At 31.3% G+C, this 24,153-nt stretch overlaps 3 protein-coding genes across 3 annotated transcripts; 1 reads left to right on the forward strand and 2 right to left on the reverse strand.

The window, feature by feature from the left end:
- The first annotated feature begins 9,085 nt into the window (after window positions 1-9,085).
- LOC130823684 (F-box protein SKIP1) lies at window positions 9,086-12,495 on the forward strand. The gene is made up of 2 exons (XM_057688416.1): window positions 9,086-9,588; window positions 11,651-12,495. Exons 1-2 carry the CDS (start codon window positions 9,236-9,238, stop codon window positions 12,222-12,224), a joined length of 927 nt encoding a protein of 308 aa, XP_057544399.1. The 5' UTR covers window positions 9,086-9,235; the 3' UTR covers window positions 12,225-12,495.
- A 302-nt stretch (window positions 12,496-12,797) lies between these two features.
- On the reverse strand, window positions 12,798-16,611 carry LOC130823683 (glucan endo-1,3-beta-glucosidase 5-like). Its single transcript, XM_057688415.1, has 2 exons — window positions 16,219-16,611; window positions 12,798-14,131 (listed from the first exon to the last, which is right to left on the reverse strand). Exons 1-2 carry the CDS (start codon window positions 16,560-16,562, stop codon window positions 13,000-13,002), a joined length of 1,476 nt encoding a protein of 491 aa, XP_057544398.1. The 5' UTR covers window positions 16,563-16,611; the 3' UTR covers window positions 12,798-12,999.
- A 986-nt stretch (window positions 16,612-17,597) lies between these two features.
- On the reverse strand, window positions 17,598-22,430 carry LOC130823682 (uncharacterized). Its single transcript, XM_057688414.1, has 3 exons — window positions 22,126-22,430; window positions 21,566-22,029; window positions 17,598-19,495 (listed from the first exon to the last, which is right to left on the reverse strand). Exons 1-3 carry the CDS (start codon window positions 22,244-22,246, stop codon window positions 18,455-18,457), a joined length of 1,626 nt encoding a protein of 541 aa, XP_057544397.1. The 5' UTR covers window positions 22,247-22,430; the 3' UTR covers window positions 17,598-18,454.
- Window positions 22,431-24,153: the final 1,723 nt, after the last annotated feature.

A 24,153-nucleotide genomic window follows, 5' to 3' on the forward strand; every position in this document is an offset into this window, starting at 1 on the left:
TAGGGCGTTTGTGGCTCCACTAAGAGTGAGGAACCATGCCTTGAACGTGTCAAGGAGTGGGAAAGTGTGTTGTTCGAACAAGGCAACAACAAAGAACAATCAAGAGGCTACTGTGTGCTGTGCTTGTTCGAGCACATTATAGGCAGCAGGCAAAAACTTCACAAAAGGACCGCTCGTACGAGCACTTGGTGGCTTGAACAAGCGACAGTCAAGCAGGCTAAATTGGATTCTATTTTGGTCAGAATTTTTATTATGTCATTGAATAGGTGCATTAATTTCTTGTTTATTGTAATGTTTATTGCTATGTTAATTATAATAGTTAATTGGGGTGTTAATTGTGAGTTTATGGTGATTTATGAGGAAATTCTAAGAATGATGTATGCCTTACCTATAAATAGGATACATCATTCATAGAATCATATACCACAACCACACAAACTTGTGATAGAGCTATTTCTTTGTAGAAACTTGAGAGTATTATTCATTGAATTAGTATTTGTGATTTTAAAAGGTTGTTTGTAAGATAAGGGGAGGTTTATTTATATGTATTGTTGAATCTTTATAAATAAAACATTTGAAGGGGAGGTATTTAAGATACCTCATAAATAGTTATGTTCATCTTTCCTTATTGTATTTCATCTTATTTTTCATAAAGATAATCTCTTGAGGCTTTCATTTCACCAATATCAACTGTACTACAAATGGTACTACTAATTATCCCACCTCGCTTATTTTTTTTAAATTCTATCTATAATGATAAAGTAAAATAAAGCATTAACCCAAATATTCAATCGGGTTGAAAAATTGAAGGTTGTTGAAGTATGGACTTGTTTGTCAAAATCATAAAAACAAAAATTGAATTTTTAATTGTGGAGCCTCGCATACTATGACGTTTGAAAAGATTTTAAAGAAACGAATAAACCAACGAAAGATTATATTCAGACTGCAAATGGCGAAAAATTATTATTGATGGGTCTGAAGATGTTGATATTTAAAACAAAATTACATTACAAAATTGTCTATATGTTCCTCATTTATCACATAAATTATTATCAATTAGTCAGCTAACTAATGAAATTAAATTGTATAGTTCAAATGGATTCCAAAGGTTGTATTGCTCAGATATCCAGGAAGGGAAAACCATTGAACGTGATACTGAACGACATAGTTTGTACTAAGTAGACCAGTTATCTCATCATGTCCAAGTTTATGTTGTTCGAGAGTCGGTTGAGCACAACTTTAGACGTGGCATTGACGACTAGCTTGGTCATCCTTCTTGTATTACTTACAATGTTTGTTTCCGTCTCTAGCAAGAACAAATATTGTTTTTAATTGTGAGGCTTGTTGTCTAGCCAAAAGTCATAAACATGTATATTCGTCAAGATTTGTCGTTTCAAACAAATATCGTTATGATGGGGTAAAATGATTAAATATATTTTTTGATCTACGTGTCGGAAAATCGGCGAATAAGTACTTATTTCGACCGGATTTTCGAAATAGTTACCCCAAAAGGATAATCATGACATTTATTTTTTGAAAAAATATTGTTATAATGTGTAAAAACGACATTAAAATGTTAAAACAAGGATGCCATTGGTAATTAGGAATGTCATTAGGGATGGTCAAAAAAAGTCAAAAGTGATTAGTAATGGTCAATGATCATTTAGATTGGTCAAAAGTCATTTGGGTTGGTCAACGGTTCCTTGGCCTGAATGGTATATACTTTGATACTTTGATGGTTGTAATTCGCAAAAACAAACTTTAAGGTTGCAATTCCAAAGGCTTAAACTTAAAGTTTGTAATTCGCACATTATTCCTATTAATAAGAGTCACAAAAGTTTACGTTTATTCATCTAAATACTATTATACTTCAATTTTTGCCGGTTATTACGTAGAATTGATATGATGAAATCCTACATTAAGGATCCAAATAAATTAGAACTTTTTTTTAAGCTTAATTTTCAAATTATTTGGGAAAATGAGTGTCACCCTAAATTAATTAGAAAAATAAGATTCAAGTAAAAACGCTATTTGTAATAGAGTTTTTAAATCTTAATGGGCTAGATTGGGTTTTAGGGCATGAGGAAAAAAAACGTTGGTCAAAATAGCGTTTTCATTATCAGTTTGTTTCTTGAGAGATGGTCCTAAAGCCCAGGCCCTTTTCATTAATTATAAACAAAATTATAATAATAACAGCAGGCAACAATAAGACGTCAGGGCTCCTTTCTCAAAAAAAAGCTTCCATATTCCAATGACCATCATTAACACTCCTCTTGGAAAGTGATGCAAGCTAATTATTAAACAACCACTTTATTCTATTATTAATGAAAATTAAAAATTTAGATTCAAATATTCATTCATGCTTCAATTTCAAATTTATTCACAATCACTTCCATAAAGAAACACCATGGATGCTTTGAGGAGGAAGAAGAAAGGCTAATATTTAGTTCTTGATTTTTTCTGAAATTAAACCCTCAATTATTGTTTTGTCTTTTAAAATTGTTTTCTATCAAGATTAATTGAAATAAAACACCCAGTTGATGTTTTGAGGAGGAAGAGGAAAGGCTAATATTTGGTTCTTGATTTATTTTAAAATTAAACCCCAATTATTGTTTTGTCTTTTAAAATTGTTTTCTATAAAAATTAATTGAAATAAAACACCCAGTTGATGTTTTGAGGAGGAAGAAGAATACAATGACGTTGAACATGATGATGAAAATATAATATGTATTAAGTGTACTGTAAGTTGGTATTAAGTCTAATGTAAGTGGGTATTAAGTGTGTTAAAAGTTGGCATTATGTATGATGTAAGTTGACATTACGTTTGATGTAAGTAGACAATAAGTCTTATGTAAGTTGGCATTAAGTCTAATGTAAATTGACATTAAGTATGAAGTAACTTGACATTTAGTCTAATGTAAGTAGGTAATACGTGTGCTGCAAGTTGGCATTAAATATGATGTAAGTTGGCATGTATTAAGTGTATTGTAAATTGACATTAAGTCGGATGTAAGTAGGTATTAAGTGTAACAGACTCAAAATTCTTAATCATAATCTTCCGATTAATTATTCTGAATTTTCAATTTAAATCTCTAATCCTTTGGTTATCCATTTCAAACCATCTTTAATTCCTAAACCTTTTTCGATTTTGTAATTTCTTTCAAATATTAAACTTAAAAAAATATTATTTTGTTTAAAATCTTTTTATAAACACTAAAATATTATTTTATTATTTTATAGTACGAAAAGTAAAATGTTATTATTATATTCACGGTTTTGTAAAACTTTACGTTTTAACTTCCTTCCTTAAACTAACATTACTACTTATTATTTTAACCTTATAACTTTGATTTAATTATTTTATATATAAAAAAGAGTTGTATTTTTATTATTAATTTTAAGTATAGTTTAAACAAAATTTTCTAAGTAAACTACATATTTTCATTATCAAATTTACCCATTATTTTAAAGAATATTTACTTGTACATATTAGAACAAAAATTTAATGAACCAAAATCCTTTCTATAGTAACCCATGATATTCATCACTTACACAAGTTTACACTATTTCTTTACACAAGCTAACCTTGTTCTACATCCAAACTCTTACACATTCACTTACACAAGTTATCACCATTATTGGGTTATTAATTTGGGTATTTAATGTATTATTATTTTTGAAGTTTTGATTTAATTATTTTGGAAGCTTATAAGATCATCATTATTTTGAAAGTTTAGATTAATTATCTTTGAAGCATTATTATCTATCTTGGAGGGTCTTATTTCTTATTATTTTCCTAATTAGTACTTAGTACTAATCCTTGGTGTTAGTATGGTATAACTTCTTACCTTACTCTTTTTGTGGAATTTTACATCATATTTACTTTATAATATGCAAAGTATAAAATATGTTGATATGTTTTAGTAGGAAGTTAGTTTAATGAAATTATGATCAAGATTATATTAAGTATGTGTATGCTAAAAGTATTTTTAGTATGTTAATTTAATAATCTTTGAACAAGTTTAGGAAGTTGGGTGCAAAATTATATTCTAGTGATATTAAGTATGATTTATGTTATAAACTAGTGCTAGTATGTTTATGAGTTAAGTGTTACATTAGGAATGTTATTTTTTTTTTATGTTAAAATTTTTATTAATATGTTTATGTTAGCTTTCAAACTAGTTTATAAGGTAGTAAGTTATTTTATGAACGTATTTTACTAAGTATGATTATATTAATAATTTTGTTATTATACTTTATTTTGAGATTTAAGTTTATCCTTTAAGTTATAGTAAATTTTTATGTTATTGCGTCAAGTTTTTATTTTTGTAAATGATTATGTTAATTATTTAAATCTAGGATTTAGTACGATAAATTAAATTAAGTCGTTCTTTTTATGTGAAAAGGGCCCAAAACACTCAAATGCCATTCGACCTCTATCATATAATTAAAAAAAAGAGTTTGATTTACTATTTTAAATTATTACAACTATTTTTGTGATAATAATAAGATAACAATTTTAAAAGATATTTTTGAGAAATTTTTATAAGTTATTAAATATTGAAGTGTTTTTCTTGAATACATGAGATTTCATAATAAAAGTAACTTTTAATCACTATTTAGTACAAAATATTTTATTTGCTAACTATTTGACCAAAATTTATGTAAAATGTTGTAAAACTATTATTAGTAAGCTTGCCGCTCAAATTATGTGTGATATATTGATTTGGTGAAATTACAAGTTTTACTTGTTTTATAATTAGAAATATTGACTTTTGTGAAAATTATAAGTTTGACTTGTTTTTAAATTCGAAATATTGATTTTTGTGAAATTATAAGTTTTATTTGTTTTACAACTAGAATGTTGATTTTTGCAAACCTAATAAGTTTACTTATTTTTCTAAACTTGAAATATTGATTTTGGGTGAACTTGTAGAATTTTGTAAACTTATCCTGTGATGCAATTTTAACGTGAATTTTAATTAGAATATTTGATTTTTTTTTGAAGAGAATAAAGTTTTATTTATTGTAAAGTTGAAAACGTTGATTTTGGAAACTTATTTAAAGAGAAATAGATTTTAGTAGCTACTTGTGGAAAATATTAATTTGGAGACTATTGATAGAATATTAAGTTATTTGTGTGAATTTAGCGAGCTATTAAAAATAAAGTTATAAATAAAATTTAATGTGTAAAAATTTAATAATGAATGTATAAAGACATAAAGGTTAATTTTACGTTATGATTTAGAATTTTATTAAATAAAAGAGGTTATCACCTAAGTTGATCAAAGTCAAAGTCAATGTCAAATTGTAGTAATAAAAATGTGATGTACTTTTGTGAATGAATATTGATTGAATGACCCTGATAGTAAGGTAATGTCGAACCATGAACCGACATGTAAAATCCCGACGCTCGTGTTGGCCGGCACGTAAAATGCAGTGTAAGACAGGGGGTTAGCTACCTATCCTGTAGAGCTCGAGCATAAATTGTATTGGAGGGGTGACGACTCCCACCACAGTTAGGGTTTAGGATTACAATCCTCACCTAACCAAACCCTTACATATATCAGGTGTCATATTGATGTGCTTGTTGATCAGTGATAAACTTGATTAGTGTTGATGCTATGATGCATGATACGATTATGAGTATTAACCAAATGAACTAGCTTAAGTGTTAAGATTACCGAATTGTATAAGTGGCAGTAACGTACTTCTGTCATGATTGAGAATGGTATCTTAATGACTTAAAAGTATGGAATAGAAAAGAATATGGTAAAAGTATACGGTGATGTCAATTAATTATAAGTTCGTACTTAAATTATTATTTTGTAAATGTAACGTATAAGTTTTGTATTTTGAGCTGGATAGGAAGTTATGCTCGACATTAAGCGCTGACCGATTCAATCGGCTGTCATCCGTATCATGGATGGCAGCATTTTGTAGGATTTAGTTCAGGTTCCGATCCAGGCCGCTGCAATTACTATTTATCGAGAACTTAGCTGCTTTTTATATCTTTATTGATGACTTGATGATGATGTATTTTTTCTATTTTTAGCAAACAATATTTCTTATCAGATGTAATATTTACTTTTGTTTTAAACAGTTTCAGTTGTTATGATTTAAAATTTTTAACAGTTCGGCATTTTGAGACTTTCGCAATATTCTTGTATTAAACATTATTATTAAATGTTAATTATGTATCGAGATTGCCGCTCCTGTTACATTACGTGTGATGAAAGTTGGCATTAAGTATGATGTAAATTGACATAAGTCTATGTAAATTGACATTAAGTCTAATGTAAATTGGCATTAAGTATGCAATAAGTATGTTGTAAGTTAGTATTAGATAAGATATTAGTGGGTATTAAAACGTAAATATAATATAAATATAGATTAAGATGATATAAGTAGGCATTATGTGTACTGTAAGTTGGCATTAAGTGTATTATAAGTAGAAAATAAGTGTGTTGTAAGTTGACACTAAGTCTGATTAATTAGGCATTAAGTATACTATAAGTAAGCATTAAGGATGATATAAGTAGATATTAAAACAAAAAATCCTTAAAATGTAAAAGGATTTAAAATACACAAACTCTTTGTCATAACATATACAAATAATAATAATAAACGATTTCACATAATTTAATAATTATAAAATTTCTTAATACACACAACTAAATTGTTTTTTTTTTCAATCCCCTACACACTACTTCTTCTTTGAGATGTATTTTTTGCTCTGATTTTCTTTAAACCATTAATAACCATTGAAGCCTATTTGATTCACAGTAATAATCTGTGCAGATGTAAGCTTGATCTCTTCTTTACCATTACACAAGAAGAGATGTGGTTTGCAATTAGTATAGATGTTTTTATCAACTCTGTGTATACAAAACAATCATAAAAAATAACATTAAATAACATAAACAAATATTAACAAGAATAATCATAAATCTAATATTACAATAGATTTAAAACCAAACTTAAATATAATATAAATATAGATTAAGAAAAACCAAACTTACAATATATTTAAATCCAACTTACATTAGACCTAATGCCAGCTTATATCAACTTAATGCCAACTACATTAGACTCAATGCCAATTTTTATTAGACTTAAAATCCACTTATATTAGACTTAATACCCACATATATCAGAAGTAATGTCAACTTACATCAAACTAATGACAACTTATAACAATTATAATGCCAACCTATAATATATATGATGTCAACTTACAACAATCAAAATCTCAATTTACATTAGATTGAATGCCAACTTACATTAACTTAATACCAACTTACATGAGACTCAATGCCAATTTATATTAGACTTAAAATCTACTTATCTCAGAGTTAATACCCACTTATTTCAGATTAATGTCAACTTATATCAGTTATAATGCCAACCTATAACATATATAATGTCAACATACAACAAACATAATCCCAAATTACATCAGATTAAAATGCTAATTTATATCAGACCTAATGCCAACTTATCATACTTAATGCCAACTTACATTATACTCAATGTCAACTTATATTAAACTTAATGCCTACTTATATCAGACTTAATACCGATTTAAATTAGATTTAACGCCAATTTACATCATAAATAATGTCAACTTACATCATATCAAAAACACTTATACACCCGAAAGATTGTAAGTTGGGTTAAATTTAAATTTTGCATGACCCAGAGAATTACACCATTAAATTCAACTAAAAATCAAAATTTGAAAAAGTTGGGCTAAATTTAAATCCACCATGTGCATCATCAATACCTTCCCAAGTGATAGTAATGTGATTTCTCAAGTTCTACATGCCAGAATCTAAAGTTTGCTCATCATCTATACCCGGAATAAAAAAAGTTTACAAATTAAATGCAAGAAAACTACCTTAATTTTCGTTTAAATTAACAAAAACAATTCAAAAAATTATGTCAAAAACACAAAAAATTTACCTTAAATGAATTTGGTAACCTAGAAAAATAAGTAATTTTCATAATTCTAATAAATACCCGAATATGTTGATGAAATTGAGTGAGATTGTGATGAAGATTGATGAAAGAGAAGAAGTTGAAAATGAAAGAAGCTAAAATTCATAAAGATTGAAGAAGGTAGAAAAAACTGACAAAAATGAAAATAAGATGAGAGAGAAAATCTCATAAAATAATAAGAAAGTTTAACAAAAAATTTAAAAAGTTATTTTGATTTAATGATAAAATTGATATAAATGACAAGAAAAACAAAAAGCAATTCAAAATCAGTAAATTTATTTTTTTATTGTTGTTTGAACTGGCCTAACCGTCTTCCATAAAAATTTGTGTTTCATTATTAAACGTTTTCCATGCCTTTATCAATTTCCCACCTCATTTCCCTACGTACGACTTGCAATTTCCCCAAACAAAAAGTAATAAAAAATAACTTTTTCCTCTCTCTTCTCCCACCATCTATTTTTCATCTCTATCATCTTGATTATAAAATGAAGTGATCTTTATCAACCAAATTCGTTTTTTACCCAAGAAAATACAACCTATAATCGTCTATCAATCCAACTTATTCTTAACCCAAATAGATTTAACCCATTTTGCAATTTGATTTAATCTAAAAATTGCAAACCCAATATTGAATCTTCCCTCATTCAATCTTTAAACAAGCCAAATCCAACAAATTTATTGACCATAGATGACCCAACGTGTTCGAATCCAAATCAACTCCAAATTAGACCTGAATTCGTCAATTTAAATCTTAACTAAACCAAATTCCAAACGCAAATCCTCATTTAGGACGGTGTCATCGTCATACAGTTTTTAATTGGGCTAAATAGCCAATTAAGTTAATTAAAACATCAATATTCGTATTTTTATAAAAAAATTGTTTAATATTTAACACATCATCTTAAATGTTAAATTGACACTCTAAATATTAAAATACTCATTTTTTAAATTTACTTTTCTTATATGAACAGTTTCAATGTGAGACATAGCTATAGTAAATCTCAAAATAAAATACTCACTTTATTTAATTTATCTTATATGAACAGTTTCAACGTGAGACGGAGCCATAATCGATCCCAAAATAACAATATGCTTTTTGTACTTACTCGATTTAGCAACTAATTGTATATCAAGTGTAAACCAACAACTGAAAATCCGAAACCACCCAAATCTAAACCAACTTTTTCCGCTAATAAAAACGGTTTGGAATGCTTTATAGTTTATACCGTCCAAAATGAGCAAGGAAAATGATATCGTTGAGTTAACCCAGAACTCAGATTGGGCCGAGTTGACTCGAGAGTGCTTAATCGACATCCTTTCACGTCTGGAATTGGAGAAACGATGGAAGGGACCTATGCTGGTCTGCAAGCCATGGATGGAAGCCTGCAGGGATCCTTCCCTTAACTCTGTCCTCAATCTTGAACCCTATTTTGAATTATCCGCTGAGTCAATTCGCTGGTGGACCCCCGAGTTTGAGAGAAGAATCGACGGAATTCTCCTGTCTGTATCCAATTGGAGTCATGGATTGTTGACTGAGATCCGTGTTAGGCATTGCTCTGATCATGCGCTAATTTTTGTTGCTCAAAGGTTGGTTCCCTTTTGATAATTTTGGGTTAATCTACTATGTATTTGTTTTTACTTTTATGTGTAGGTTATGGACCTGGGTATATTTGTTTTTCCCCCTTTTATTGAAGTTATGATTTGTGATGAATATGTCAAAGTGAATAATTGATGAATGATGTGATGAGTAGGTGCGATTGCGTATTTAGTTTAGTTTGATTGTATGTATTACAGGAAATTAAGGGTGTGAACAACAAGTATTGCGATTCAAATTGTAGATTTAAAATAATTTATGGGCTGAATACGCCATATGTTCCCCATGTTCAGCAATTTTGGGGTTAATTGTGGCCAATCTTCACCCACTATAAGTTTACTATGTGAATGCTTTCCTTCATTTACTGCACTCTAAGACTTTACTATGTGAATCTAGGTTGAATTACAGGTGAATCTTTTGGTTGATTGCTGTAATCAGTTACCAATTTTAATGAGAGTTTTCCTTAGAAATGTACCAAACTCAAATACATAATATTTATGATAGAGCATGTCTGTTGCTTTACCATGAATTTGGATTGCTATGAAGTATGGTTGAGAGCATAGTGTAAAAATGCGGTAACGGTCGCGATCATGGTAACTAAACACTGATGCGGTTATCATATCGCCTAAATATCGGTTGAAACCATAAGATATCCCTTGATGCGGCCCAAAACGCGGTTTTTTTACACCTTTACAACGCGGGAAAAATCGGTTTGTTTATTTTGAAAACCTTTACAACGTGGCCAATGCAATGCGATGCGGCCTTGTTTTTATTCTATGGTTGAGAAAAAGTGAGGAAAAGAAGAGGGAGGAGGATGTAATTCCCAACTTTGGAAGATTTTGAGAATAAGATTTTGGTATTTTTTTGTTGTTATTGGAAGGTTTTGGTTGATTAAAGAGGGGGGAGGGAGGGAGGAATAGAGGATGATGGTTAGTTTATGTTCCTCCGGACCTCCCTCATTACTTCATACACTCTAATGAATATCAGTCTAAAATTAGTTAAGGCTTGGAGTGCAATCTTCCGAGAGTAAGGTTTGTATAATTCATGCTATGGGTATCAATTTATCTATCATTTATGATATGAGTGTCTAGTTTTCAGAATATTCGTCACTTCACTATGCGATCTATATTGTTTGATGTCCATGTGTTGGTTACCGTGTTTGTTGCTGGGGTATGGCAACTGGAAATTAGGTTCTGGGTTCATCTGGTGTTTATAGTATTGCTAAAGGTTGAGTCTTAGTCACTGTGATAGGAAAGCTTTGCCGAGAGTTGAAATGTGTATTCTCAACGCCAATCTGTTTGGCATTGGAAATAATGCCCTTCTCCGTATGTGCTGGTGCAACATCTGTCATTCTCTGATCTTAGCTTCATCCATCAAATGTATCTCCAGGCTAATGAATATATTGCACGAATCAATTATCATTAAATATCATCTTTCGTCAATCAAATAACCTAACATCAATGAATATGGGGATGAAGAAGGGTCGCTTTGTTTTTCATTCCTAATGTTTCCAATTTTAACAAGATTATGTTTATGAGAAAATGAAGAGATTAAATCCTTTCTAGTCTCCTTCCTTTCCAACCAAATTTTTATCCAAATGATGCAAAATGGGCTTCCTCCTTTCCCTTTTTACAAATTCTTGCGAGAGACGGTTTTTTTGAGAGACTATCTTTGACTGGATCGGCCCATAAATTTAAATATAAAGTAAGATTAGGGAATAAGCTTTAATGGACCAGGCCTGAGAGACGTCTCTCAGGAGACTGGCCATTCCCTTTTAAGCTTGTTTCCCCCCCTCTCTCCATGCCCCTTCCTTTTCTTTATCCTTCATGTAGGTGGTGAGAATCGAACCCTTACCACAAAGGTGAAAGCGAAAGCCTTCAACCAGTAGGTCAATTCATGATTCTCTTACAAGGTATTTTGAATAGGACACCTAGAATACATGTATGGGGAAAGGATGCGGATAATGACTATACAACCACGCTTTCGTTCGTGCATTGCAAATTCTTATACCAAATTTCTATGAATAACTTTGGAGTTTGGTCATTTTATTTTCAGATGTCCAAAACTTGAGGTTTTGTCGATCAAAAGCAGCCAAAGCGTCTCAGATGTGGGTTTAACTGAGGTAGCAAGGAGCTGCCCTATGCTGAAAGAACTCGATATCAGCTTCTGCCATGAGATCTCTCATGAATCTATATCATCAATCGGGAAAAGTTGTCCCGAAATAAAAGTACTCAACCGGAATCTCATGAATTGGTTGGACCCTTCACAGCATAAGGATATAGTACCAACAGAATACCTTAATGCTTGCCCACAAGATGGCGATACCGAAGCTGCTGCCATTGCTAAATATATGCTAAACTTGGAGCATCTTGAGCTTAGGTTTTCCAAGTTGTCGGGTAGAGGCCTTGCTTTGATTACTGAAAGCTGTTTGAAACTCGAATTTCTCGATTTGAATGGGTGTGCAAACTTGACTAGTCGTGAAATTGTCAATTGTTGCTCACATTTGAAGAACTTGAAGACAATTATAAAGCCAAATTTCTATATACCAAGAGCGGTATATCACACCGAGAGGTATGGTCATTGGCGCTTGTATGATGAACGATTTCAGACTGATGTGTTTAGGATATAATTGCTGATTTGGGTCGTTGATTGGTTTTCGAATTAGATGATTCAAGTCAGATCATTTTCGGGTATAGTGTGTTTGAGTTGCTACGTTAATATAATTTCATTTATATGTATGTGTCTGCTTTGAGTTGGTTATCTAGCCTGTATGTTAAATTTTAACCAAATTGAACACTTCTATTTTATTTGTTGAAACTTTTGATAATAATGTAAAGCCTCATTCTGATACTGCTTTTGTAAAATATGTTCTCAACAAATGCCAAATCATTCTTTACTTAATTATCACTCCATTTTTGGAGCATTGTTCACCATAAAAAAAAAAAAAAGTTAAAACCATGATACTTCTGAGTCTGTTTGGCAAATAGCTGTTGACTTCTTTGTCAACGGACATTTAATTAATTAAAAATAGTAAATGAGTATTAAAAATTAAAAAAAAAACTTACAACACTTTTTTAAAAAATGAAAATTTTAAAAATAAAAGAAAATTTTGGGAAATCAATATTTTTAGAACTTTTTTTAATTGATAGGGAGATGAGTTTAATATATCACAAACTTTTATTATTTTTTTAAATACTCCATATCAATTTATATAGTTTAACTTATATTTTTCCTTAAATATTCTCATTTGAGAATTTGTGTTAAATGTTACAACAATGTGTTGACTTCAAGAATCAAATTATATACATTACTATAAAAAAAGGTTTTTGAACAATCAATTATGTACAAATTATACAATCCCTTGACCTATTATCATATATATACATGATCATATACAAATAATCTCAAGAACCAAAACTGAGGCTCATTGCCAGCACAAACAAGACAACACCCAACCCCTTTTGCAACCTCATGGCTGAGGAAGAAGGTCGCAGGTTCCTATCTTTCAACGTCTTAGAAACATCGATCATAATCTCGAAAGGACACCCGTTTGGGGAAGGATCAGTAGTAGTAGTAATAGCCATGTTATTGAAATTACAGGCACCTGCACTCTGATTTTTAGTCTGGTAGTACATGTTAAACACATAAGACGCGTTATTCCTCGCGTCTAGATTGCCACAAGAAGAGCCATACCCGAGAGATGTACAATCTGCAAATTGGCAAGCATAGCTTATACTTTCTGATACTCTTGGGTCCATAGGATTCACTTGTGGACCCATTACACACCATTTTTTAGCCAAATATTTTACCCCTTTTGCAGGAACAAGATTTCTAGAACTACCCATTTTTAGTTGGTACTTGATCCTTCCATCATAATAGAACATTCCCCAATGCCTCTCGAAATTCCCTGGATCAACACTCTTGGCATCTTCGTCTATGAGCGAAAAGATGTAAACATCAGGGGGTGTCCTCCGTTTAGGGGTACCCTTCCCTTGGAGGATCCTAGTGATGAGACCTTGGTTAAACTTCCGAGCATTTTCTATGTTAGCATTAGGTGCACCATCAGTTGGCCACCCGACTTCCCCTATGATGACGGGTAAGTTAGGGAAGCCGTTCTTCTCTAGGGCGGATATGAGGGTGTCGTAGTTAGCCTCAAACACGTTGTTGTAGGTAAGGGATCCATCAACAATCGGGTGGGATGCGCCCTCGAAAAAGGCAAAATCAATGGGGAAATTCGGGTCACTATTTAGGCTTAGAAATGGGTATATGTTAACTACAACAGGGGCAGCATTGTTGCTAAGGAATTTGACTATATTGATCATAAGGGTATGAATATCTGCCCTGAAATTTCCTCCTGAAGGAAGATTAGTGTCAGATTGATAAACATCTGCATTTAAAGGGATTGTTGCTTTAACTTTTTGGGCTAATCCAGCTTTGATTAAGGCTGCTTGAATGTTTTGGAGTGCTGGAAACGCTGTATGGGTAAATTTGTCTCCATAATTTTTGAGCAATGGCTCATTTCCAACTGCTACGTATCTGACATTACACAGTTATGCAAATTATATATAGAATAGAAAATATATTAAATTTATTTATCATTGTAAGGGATGTTTATGCAGTCTAATCATTGAACTGAAATTCAGTATGAAGAGATGATAAGAAAGTACTCTCTCCATTCTACTCAAGGACAGTGGCGGATCTAGAGTTGAAATTTAGTGGGAGCACAATTAATAAAAATTTCTTTTAAAATTATAAATATATAAATAAAAATAAAGGGGATAGTTAAGAAAAATTAATTGGATTTTAAATAGGTATTGGGAATTAACTGCATTTAATTGAACTTTATTATACTGTTGAACGCATATTAAGTGCAATTAAAATCTCTTATTAATGAAGAAAACTTAATAACATCGCTGGTTTAAGTCAAGCCTCATAATGCATAGGTCAAAAGTTCAAATCCAATTGTATCTATTTATGTAATTTTTTTTGAAATGCAGTGCCCTCACGTGAGGGCACAGGAGGGCACCTGGATCCGCCCATGCTAACGGCCCTTTTGGTTAGTGGTACTAAATGGTGGTAAAGGGAATGATTTATAGTGTAAAATTTCATCAAAAGTTTCATGTCATTCCCATAGTGATAAAACTTTGATCATAAAAACAGTCTTTTTGTGTACAAATTTCCATTATCACTCAATACCACATATCCCAATGGTAATGTATTTGAATGAATTTTATAAAGAAAATGAGATGATTAAAGTTCAACAAGCTCGCCATCAAGATAGCCAAGAGATTTTTCAACTAAAATTACAGTAGTTTTCATTCTCATTACCACCGTTTAATACCACCTACCAAACAGGCCCGTAAGTTTTATTACATTATCCAAAAGGGTAGATTAAGACGTGTGAGAATCAGTTTGGGTCTTTTTTTAGTTAGACCATGTACTACTTTTTCCATTTAAGACCTATATTTTTTATTGTTGCCGCTTTCTAACCCTTTTATTCCCTCGGCCAATCCTATACTTAGAAACAAGAAAAAATGAAATAGATAAGATAAATTATTAAAAAAAAACATGGAATAAGACGAAAATCAACTTATTTCTAAAAGTAAGCGTCTAATTTTCAAACCTGAGGTTTACTTCTGTTCGCAGTTAGTAACTGCAAACAGGTGCTTAATTTTTTAAAAAGGCAAAGAAGTTGTTTCCAGTTAGTAACTTGGAACAGGGTTGTTGACTTTTTTGACCCTGTTCGTAGTTACTAATTGCGAACACCATCGAGCATAATGGGCCTGTTAGTGACTGCGAAAAGGGTCAAAAAAGTCAACAGCCATGTTTGTAGTTACTAACTGCGAACAACTTCTTTGCCTTTTAAAAAAAATTAAGACTAACTGTGAACAGAACCAAACCTCAGGTTTAAAAATTAGACGTTTATTTTTAGAAATAAGTTGATTTTCGTCTTAATCCATGATTTTTTTTAAATAATTTATCTTATCTATTTCAATAATTCTAGAAACAAAATGTAATTAAAGAGACCTACATGTCTCTTAACTTTTTGGCTCGAAGTTTTCTTTATTTTTGATTAATGCTTTTCCATTCACCTTTGTGACAAGTCACAAGATGTTAAGGATTTTTAGAGTGTACAATAGTATATGGGCTTTGTATATACCTTACATTCGACTAATAAGAGGTTGGTACAAGGGCTTAAGTTTTTCTATATGGTATCAGAGCCGATGCATTGATTAAAGATTACATGGTTGAAAAAATGACATTTCTGCCCTAATTGATTACTCCACATGCGAACTTGATGGGATTTGCATGTGAGGATATGTTAAAATCATTTATTCCACATTGATGAATTAAAAATATCGTGCACACTTTATAACTCATTTGAGTCCTTTTTCTCATTGTCGTATGCTTTTGGGATGATATCTCGTTGACTTATGAAATGTATTCATCTCGTGTTTTCTTGATTATATGCTGACATTAATAATAAATCAATCTGGCTAATTTAACCCAAGAATTAATTAAATTCTTACCACCTACAGAAAGCATATTTTTTCGCCTACCATCGAATCAATAAAAATATATCAAAATAAATAAATAATGAAGGGAAGTATTAGCATAATTACCTTATGTTAACACCAGTTCTAGACACAAAAGTAGAAACATTTTGATTAACCCAATTGATAGCAGCTTGAACATTACCAGCAATAGAAGCTAACATATCATTAGGAATACCAACCATAACTTCAATCCCAGAATTAGCAAGAGCAGTAAGAGCAGCATGATCAGCTTCAAATAGTTTTACTTTATTAAATCCATTATCTTTTAACAATTTTACTACTATTTCTGGTGGTAATGGATGTGTTGCCTGCAAACCCCAGTTTACACCCAGCCCTACCCCACCTGCTACCAAACATGCCCCTATTATGCAAAATACTAACATACACTTGTTTCTATCATTTAAACCCATTTTTTATTTATTTTTTTATTTTTTTATTTTATGTGTTATGATTGGTTTTGTGGTGGATGTACACAGACATGTACTTATATGTAAGGTGTGTTTGGGAAAATGTTAAAAGGTAAAAATAAAGATGGCGTAGCATAATGGGAAATAAAGGGAATGGGAAAGGGATTTCCTGAAGTTTTGATTAGGAATTTGATACCTTTTGGGAGTAGTATGTACTAGTAATTCTTAACCTGCAGATGGGAAAAAGGGGAATCTAAACAAGAAAGGAATCATCAATGTTTTGATACTACTGCTGAAATTTCAACACCTTTCACGTTTATCGTCAATTGTCGATTTAGGTTGATTTGAGGTTAAGTGTTTCTGGTCGATTTAAAATAAAATTTTATGTCTATTGTTTTTTACATAATTATAAATCATTTTTGAACTCGGATCAAATCATATTCAATTATAAGGTTGAGTAATATTCAGATCATCGGCTCTTTTTTGAACACCTCTATGCTAATCTATTAACTTCACAATCGGACTCGATTATATTTTAACTTATAAACTAAGATTAAATTGTAAACTAATGATATCCTCATAGAAACATGGGTCATATAGGTCGGGACGAAGGTAGTAACATGATTGCATGAAAAATACCTAATATGTTCTGAAATATTTGTTATATTATAGTTATAACTATTGGCTATATTTATCATTCAAGCGCTAATTTTATATATTGCAGTTAATATTATTAGAAAAGATATAGTCAAGTGAGATCAATTTTCTAATCACATACTCTCGTAATATTAATTTTTAATAATTTTTACTTAATGCTAATTCAATATATAAATTATTAAATTTTGATTACCTAAAAAATCAAATATAGCAAATTATAACTTATACTCCCATTGACTTGGTCAATGGGGAACAAAGAGAAAAAGTATGATTTTTAAGATATACTGCTAATAAATAAAAAAAAATGAATTGAATAAATAAAAATTAAAGAAAGTTAAATATATAAATGAGATTAAAAAAAGTGATAAATTGGTATCTAAAAATATAATAATATAAAATAAAAAAGACAAATAAAAAATACATATAATGTAAAATGAGTAATTCATGTTTTCAGAATGCTTAACTATAGGAATGCAGAACCCTACAATATACGACCTTGCCTGCATTAAAGGTAAATAAATAGGTCAAATTAGTTTAGCTCTAAAAGTAGTAGAATTCAGTCCTCCCCCCAAGTTTTTATGTACACCGGTAACCGGAAAGTTAGATATCAAGCCTTTCATTTTATGTCGTTACAATCAATTTAGACTAAAACTTATGAGCTCTAACGAGCACAAATTAATCTTATCAGACTTATCATCAAAGCTAATTCTTTTTTTAAACATTTAACCATAGTTAAATTTAAGCTTGTCAAACCTAAATGAAACTAGTTTGACCCAACTCAAACTTTTCAATTTGAAAAATTTAAGTTGTGAAAGATAGAGTTTCCCTATATTTATATAACCTGAACTTACCACTAATTTTGTATTTTATGCAAAATGTAAAATAATCCAAAACTAGAGTGCAAGAGTATCGCAAACCCAAGCACATTACTATGTTTGGATGAGAAAATAGTGGAAAAGAAAGGAACAAAAGTGAAATGAAGTAAAGGAAAAATGAAAAAGAAGGAGCTTGAGCCTTGAGGGGGGGCTCTTGACAACGGAAAAATTTGTAATGAAAACACCATAATTTTCACTTCTATCCTCTCCACTCTGCTCTGTTTCTTTCCTTTCCTTTTCTTTCCCAAAATTCTATCTAAATATAATTTTAGAGTTTTTTTGGCATGCTAACTACAATGAAGCATTTTGACATCGCTTGCTTCTTCACTGTCTTGCTAGTTTCTTCACAATCATTTATTTTTGTCATTCCTTACCAGCTTCAACTGATAGATCACCATCAATGTTTTCAAGCACATTACTCTTGTTCTCTTTTTCTCTCACATCCGAAATGGCTATTACTTCCAATTTTACCTCAACTTCATTTTCTGTTTCTTCAGTCACAGCAACATTAGCTTCTTTCCATTCGTCGACCACATACTGCTCGACAAAGCTAGCCGTGACTGCTTTCTTGTTTTTCATCTTTGTCTCGGCTGCTGCAACATTTGCTTCTTTCCATTCGTCGACCACATATTGCTCCACAAAGCTATCCGTGTCTGATTTCTTGTTTTCCATCTTTGTCTCGGCTGCTGCAACATTTGCTTCTTTCCATTTGTCGACCACATATTGCTCCACAAAGCTAGCCATGTCTGATTTCTTGTTTTCCATCTTTGTCTCAGCTGCTGCTTCATGTGCTGAGATTTCACTGGTTTTACCAAACTTTGTAACTTTGGCAAGATGTCGTTTGCCCTTCTTATGGGCATTCAGCACTTTCAATGATTGAACTTCAATTTGACATGTTTTACAGAAAAATTTAGGCTTCTTTGTTAGTTTACCGCCAGTTGCTTTTCGGGAACTAGGTTCCTTTCTGTTTTTACCTTTCACAATGGATTTCGTTTGCACCTGCAAATGCGTAATCTTTTCCTTGGTTCCTGGTTGTTCTTTTGATGGTGCATTGTCAACTGGCCCCAATGATAATTTGCCAGATTGTCTATCGACTTGCTTCTTAGAGCTTGAATTTTTACTGATGCCAGTTACTTTGTTAGGCTTATCTGTAATCTGGTCCATCTTTGGTATAGGGAGAATACCAAAGCCTGTCATCTGCGAATTTAATTCATTCGCTCGAGTCTTGTGCTTCTTTCCCTGCAGATGATCATTCAACGCTCGCTCGCTTGTTGCAGTAATACAACATAAAGAGCAACTCCACTCCATGGTTTTTGGCTTCTTTGACCCAGCAGATAGGTCAGCCATTGGAACAGTTGGTGCTGTAGTTGCTTTACGCTTCGAATCAGATACATTGGGCTTTGCCTGCAATAATGACCAGAAACACACAATCATGCTGAGAGAAAACACAGGAAAAAACGAAGACTACTCAACAGCAATGCCATGGCCATGGTAGTTCCAGACTTCCAGTTTGATTCAACACGCATAAAAATTAAAACAAGATATATTCAAGTAAAATCAAATAAAGAAAACGAATGACAATGTCATTAATACTCATTGTGAAGAAAAATCAAGCAACCAAAAGCATGTCCGGTCACCACAAATGAATGGAAACATTTGGGCAGTGACCGTGATAATATACTTGATGCAATATTTATCTGCTTGATATAGTAAGTTATAGTAGTGTCAAAGGAGGATGATGATGATGATGATAATGATGATGGTCATTGTCTGCATGATATAGGAAGTTATAGTAGTGTCAAATGAGGATGATGATGTTATGATGAAAACATTTGGGCAGTGACCGTGATAATATACTACAGACATCATTTTGGGAAAAAAAACAAATGACGATCATTCTTGAGTGTCTTTCAACTATGCATAGTGATTGAAAGCATCATTGCAAATTCACACTTTAAATGATGCATGTAGCACACATCTACACATGATTAATTCAAGTGCATGCGTTAGAAGCTAAGGTAAAGAATAAGATGGTGGCAAACCAATTAAACCAACCTTATATTGCGATCCATTGAGATCATCAAATTCAATCCAGCCCACAAGTAACTTTAAAATACTAGCAAAAGAATACAAGACCTAGAAGCATTGGGTTCAGACCGAAAAGGCTTAGAGAAGAGAGGTATTGTGGGATCAATGGTGAACACCTTCTTTCATAATGTGCCTGATCAAGAGTTTTGCTAATATCAAGATATTGCTTAAGGAATAAAAAACTAAAAAGAAGAATCAACCAAATAAAAAGAGAAATCGGCATGACAATGGTTAAGATAGATCAAAATATGGTGAGTGCATGCAATATCCTACAGTTTAGACTCTAGAGTCCTTGACTTGATAGAAAAATGAGCACTTTTAAAAGAAAACCATAAAACTTAGGCTTCTTTTCATAATTATTTTCTTCCTTCATCCAACATGCTTCAACCTTAATCACAAAAACACAAGCATGTAATCACCCCAAACGAGTGGCACAAGTGCAAATCGAGATGTTGTGGATGCAACATAGCACAATGTGGATTCTAGAGTCTTCGGCTTACGAGAGAAAAAGGAGCAATTTGACCTCAACGAATGCATAGGATTCTTATCGCATACTTCTCTTCCGACATCCAACATGCTTTACACTTGATCGCAAAAACGCCAACATTCGGTCACCACAAATGAATGGCACTAGTGCTAAGCTTCTATTACAAAATTTTTCACGGCCAAACAAGGCACGTGATCACATCAATTCTCTAAAAAGTGAATTCTATACAGATGAAAAAACCGCAGTATTCAAATGCTAATCTAGAGTCTAAGACTCTTAACACTGAGACATTAATTTTTCGTCAAAAATTTTAAAGAATCCACCATATGCTGTAGTGGTTCATCAGCTCCCCTTTGATTTTCATTTGAAGTGCTCTTTTCACTTGCTATAACTAAACAACACACTATAATTGTTTTAATGAACAAGGTAAACACATAACTCCAAACTACTATGCTAAGAAACAACACTATTATTTTAAAAGATAAAGATTGAATATTACAATAAAAACCATTCTATATTAAAACCTCATTAGAAGCATGATCTAAGTATTTGATACACTAAATGATTTTCCAAGGTATTTTTAATTGCCACCATAAAGTTATGCCCTTAAGCAATGTGAAACTGACTTAAAAAAACCCACCAATCCATAATTTCAACCACAAATATCTTTAATCATCATTAAAAAACATCATTAGAAGCTGATACATATAGTCATAGTAGAGCATGTGAATAGTAAAAAAGTCAACATTGCAACTAAATAAATAACTAATACAGCGGAAGGAAGTAACCAGAAAAATCAATATAAAAAATGCACAGATTCAGTAATACACATACACTGAAAATGAAACGCTTTCAAAAAATTTTAAGAAAAAACAATAAATAAATATAAAAATACTGACCAAGAAGATATTATCGGTATTCCCATGTGTAGCAGAAACAGGACCCCTTAAATTCTTAAGCTCCTTCAATTTAACGCCTAAAGGTAATTCATTCCCAGTCCCAATCATATTCACATTACTCGCATAAACAGGATCCCTTTGAAACGGCATCGTTTCAGATAGAAACCCAACTTCACCGCCAATTCGGTGTTCGGAATTCATCAACCATGGAACCCCAGATTGAAACGGCATTGTTGACGATCCAATTTCTAAATCCAGAGTTCGACCTCGTCTGAAAGCAATTTGTCTCTCAAGCATCAACTCTCTTCTAACTTCATCCTCCAAAATTTTTCTCCTATGAAGCTCCTCGGCGATTATTTCGGCACGAATTTTCTCCTTTTCCACTTCCCGCTGAATTCGCTGGAAATCAGCAGGGTTAGGGTTCATGTGATTCTCTCGGCGCATTAGGGTTGGACTTATATCCGCTACAAACAAAATCGAAAAACTCATAAATAATCAAAATTAATCAATTAAGATGAAACAAATAAAGAACATGCAATGAAAGAAAATGGAAAAAAAACCTTGAATTGCTTGGTGAGGATAGAAAGACATGTTACGATAGGGAAAATCATTTGAAGGAGAAGAAAATGAATAATAATTTGTAGAAGATCTTTCCTCCATTGAATGATATTTATAATCCATTGTTTTCAGATTAAATTGATGAAAGTGAAAAATAGGGTTTCAGGAATCGGGGATTGTTGAGCATGGAAGAAAGAGAAAGCGGAAGAGTGACAAGGAAGAGGGAATGGAGTGATCTGCCCCCCAGTCCTTATATATAAAACGATAACATGCCAGGTCAGTAACAAAAACTGTTTCAGACTTTCAATTTAAGTTTCAAGTTTCCAATTATGGTGTAATTGTAGTCCCTTCGTCCTCGATTTGGAAAAAAGTTGGTCTCTTTCTAATTTTGCGCGTGTAATATTTTGGGTATTTTTTTATTTTTTGGGTATTTTAATTTTTAATTTAAAGATATTAATTTGAACTTTAAAGGTATCAATTTGGACTTTAAAGGTATTAATTTTGACCTTAAATATATTAATTTTAACATTAAAGGTATCATTTTTCAAAATTAATATCATTATGGTCAAAATTGATATCAGAAAATTAAAATATTGTTACACAAGCGAATTGGGCTGGCCTAAATTGACGATCTCATAATGAAACCATCTCGTCCAAGTTTTTATATTTACAAAATTTTCTGAGTATGTTGAATTGTTCTACTTCCTCCGTTCGTTCATACTTGTTATATTTGACTTTTTACGCAATTTAATATATTATTTTAATTATTTATATATTAAGCTATATACTTCTAAAAATTGTAAAACTTAATATTATGAAAGTATGCGACTAGACGATTCAAACAAGATCCCACTTGACTATATTTTCTCATACACATTAGTCGCAATATATAAAATAAGCTTGAACGATTAATAATGTCCAGAACTCTTATGTCGCGACTCGCGAGTACTTCAGAATGGAGGAAGTATATTCTAATTAATTTGCATTATTATTTTTTAAATTTTATGATGGACAATTTCTTGATATTATTTTAAAATATTTTAATGTTTTATAAAATTTATCTTTATATTTAATTTTAAATAAACGAAATAGTAAATTGCTTAATGAAAATAAAAAACAAAAGATTAAAATTCGGTTGCTTTTTTAACAAGGTAGATAGATAGATTTTGTGTCCTTTCAAAGAAAAAGATAGATTTTGTGTCGTTCACCATTTTTATTTTTAAAAAATTTATAAGTTAAATTATCTATTTGTGATGGACTAGTGATTCAAGAATAAAAAAAATATGTAATCTTAAGAACAACATTAAAGGTGCAATAAAAGGAAAAAAATTAAATTTATAATTAATTACTACTTTATTAGTGAATTAGTTTGTGACTTAATGGGGGTATTATTTCTCATATATATATTGCTACATGATTGTAAAGTTTATGTATGATTTAATAAATCATTATATCTGGTTTAATGTTGTAACTTGTGAGTTGTTGTAAAGTTAATATGTGAGTGTTGTATACCCTCAATATAAAGAGCTTTTGCATTTCTAACTATTTTTATGAGAAATCGTTTTTTTAAAGAGGCGACCTTAAAATAAGAAGCTCATATTTTTATTTGTCTTTAATTTGTATTAATTGGACTATTTAATCCAATATTTAATGCGTCTTTTAGAGATACCGTCTCTCAAAATAATTTGTGTACGCGTTCATAAAATCAACACACAATATTTGTGAGTGAGAGTTAATATAAAGTAAAGGGGCTAGGGTGTTTCACCATAAGAGTTTCTTTCTTTGCATTAGTATTTGTGATCTACATTGTTGGTAAATAGTTGTCTTGAAAGTGTGTTCTCAAGTGTATAGGTTATTTATATTTGTATCGTTCAATTTAATTATAAATAAGCATTTGTTAATGGGGAGGTATCAAAGAACCAAGATAATTCATGAACTTGTCGTGTTTGTTATTTGTCATCTTTATTGTCTATATTTTTTTTTTCACCATCTTCAGGTCATCTACATCATTTCTTACCATTGTTGCGTTT

The sequence above is a fragment of the Amaranthus tricolor genome, chromosome 9, assembly GCF_026212465.1.
Source record: "Amaranthus tricolor cultivar Red isolate AtriRed21 chromosome 9, ASM2621246v1, whole genome shotgun sequence".
NCBI lineage: Eukaryota > Viridiplantae > Streptophyta > Magnoliopsida > Caryophyllales > Amaranthaceae > Amaranthus > Amaranthus tricolor.

Coding starts and splice junctions, on each gene's coding strand:
- LOC130823684 (XM_057688416.1), top strand. CDS start 9,236: ATGAGCAAGGAAAATGATATCGTTGAGTTAACCCAGAACTCAGATTGG. Junction 9,589..11,650: donor CTAATTTTTGTTGCTCAAAG/GTTGGTTCCCTT, acceptor TTTTATTTTCAG/ATGTCCAAAACTTGAGGTTT.
- LOC130823683 (XM_057688415.1), bottom strand. CDS start 16,562: ATGGGTTTAAATGATAGAAACAAGTGTATGTTAGTATTTTGCATAATA. Junction 14,132..16,218: donor AGAACTGGTGTTAACATAAG/GTAATTATGCTA, acceptor GTGTAATGTCAG/ATACGTAGCAGTTGGAAATG.
- LOC130823682 (XM_057688414.1), bottom strand. CDS start 22,246: ATGGATTATAAATATCATTCAATGGAGGAAAGATCTTCTACAAATTAT. Junction 22,030..22,125: donor TCCTCACCAAGCAATTCAAG/GTTTTTTTTCCA, acceptor TTTTGTTTGTAG/CGGATATAAGTCCAACCCTA. Junction 19,496..21,565: donor ATACCGATAATATCTTCTTG/GTCAGTATTTTT, acceptor TCATTATTGCAG/GCAAAGCCCAATGTATCTGA.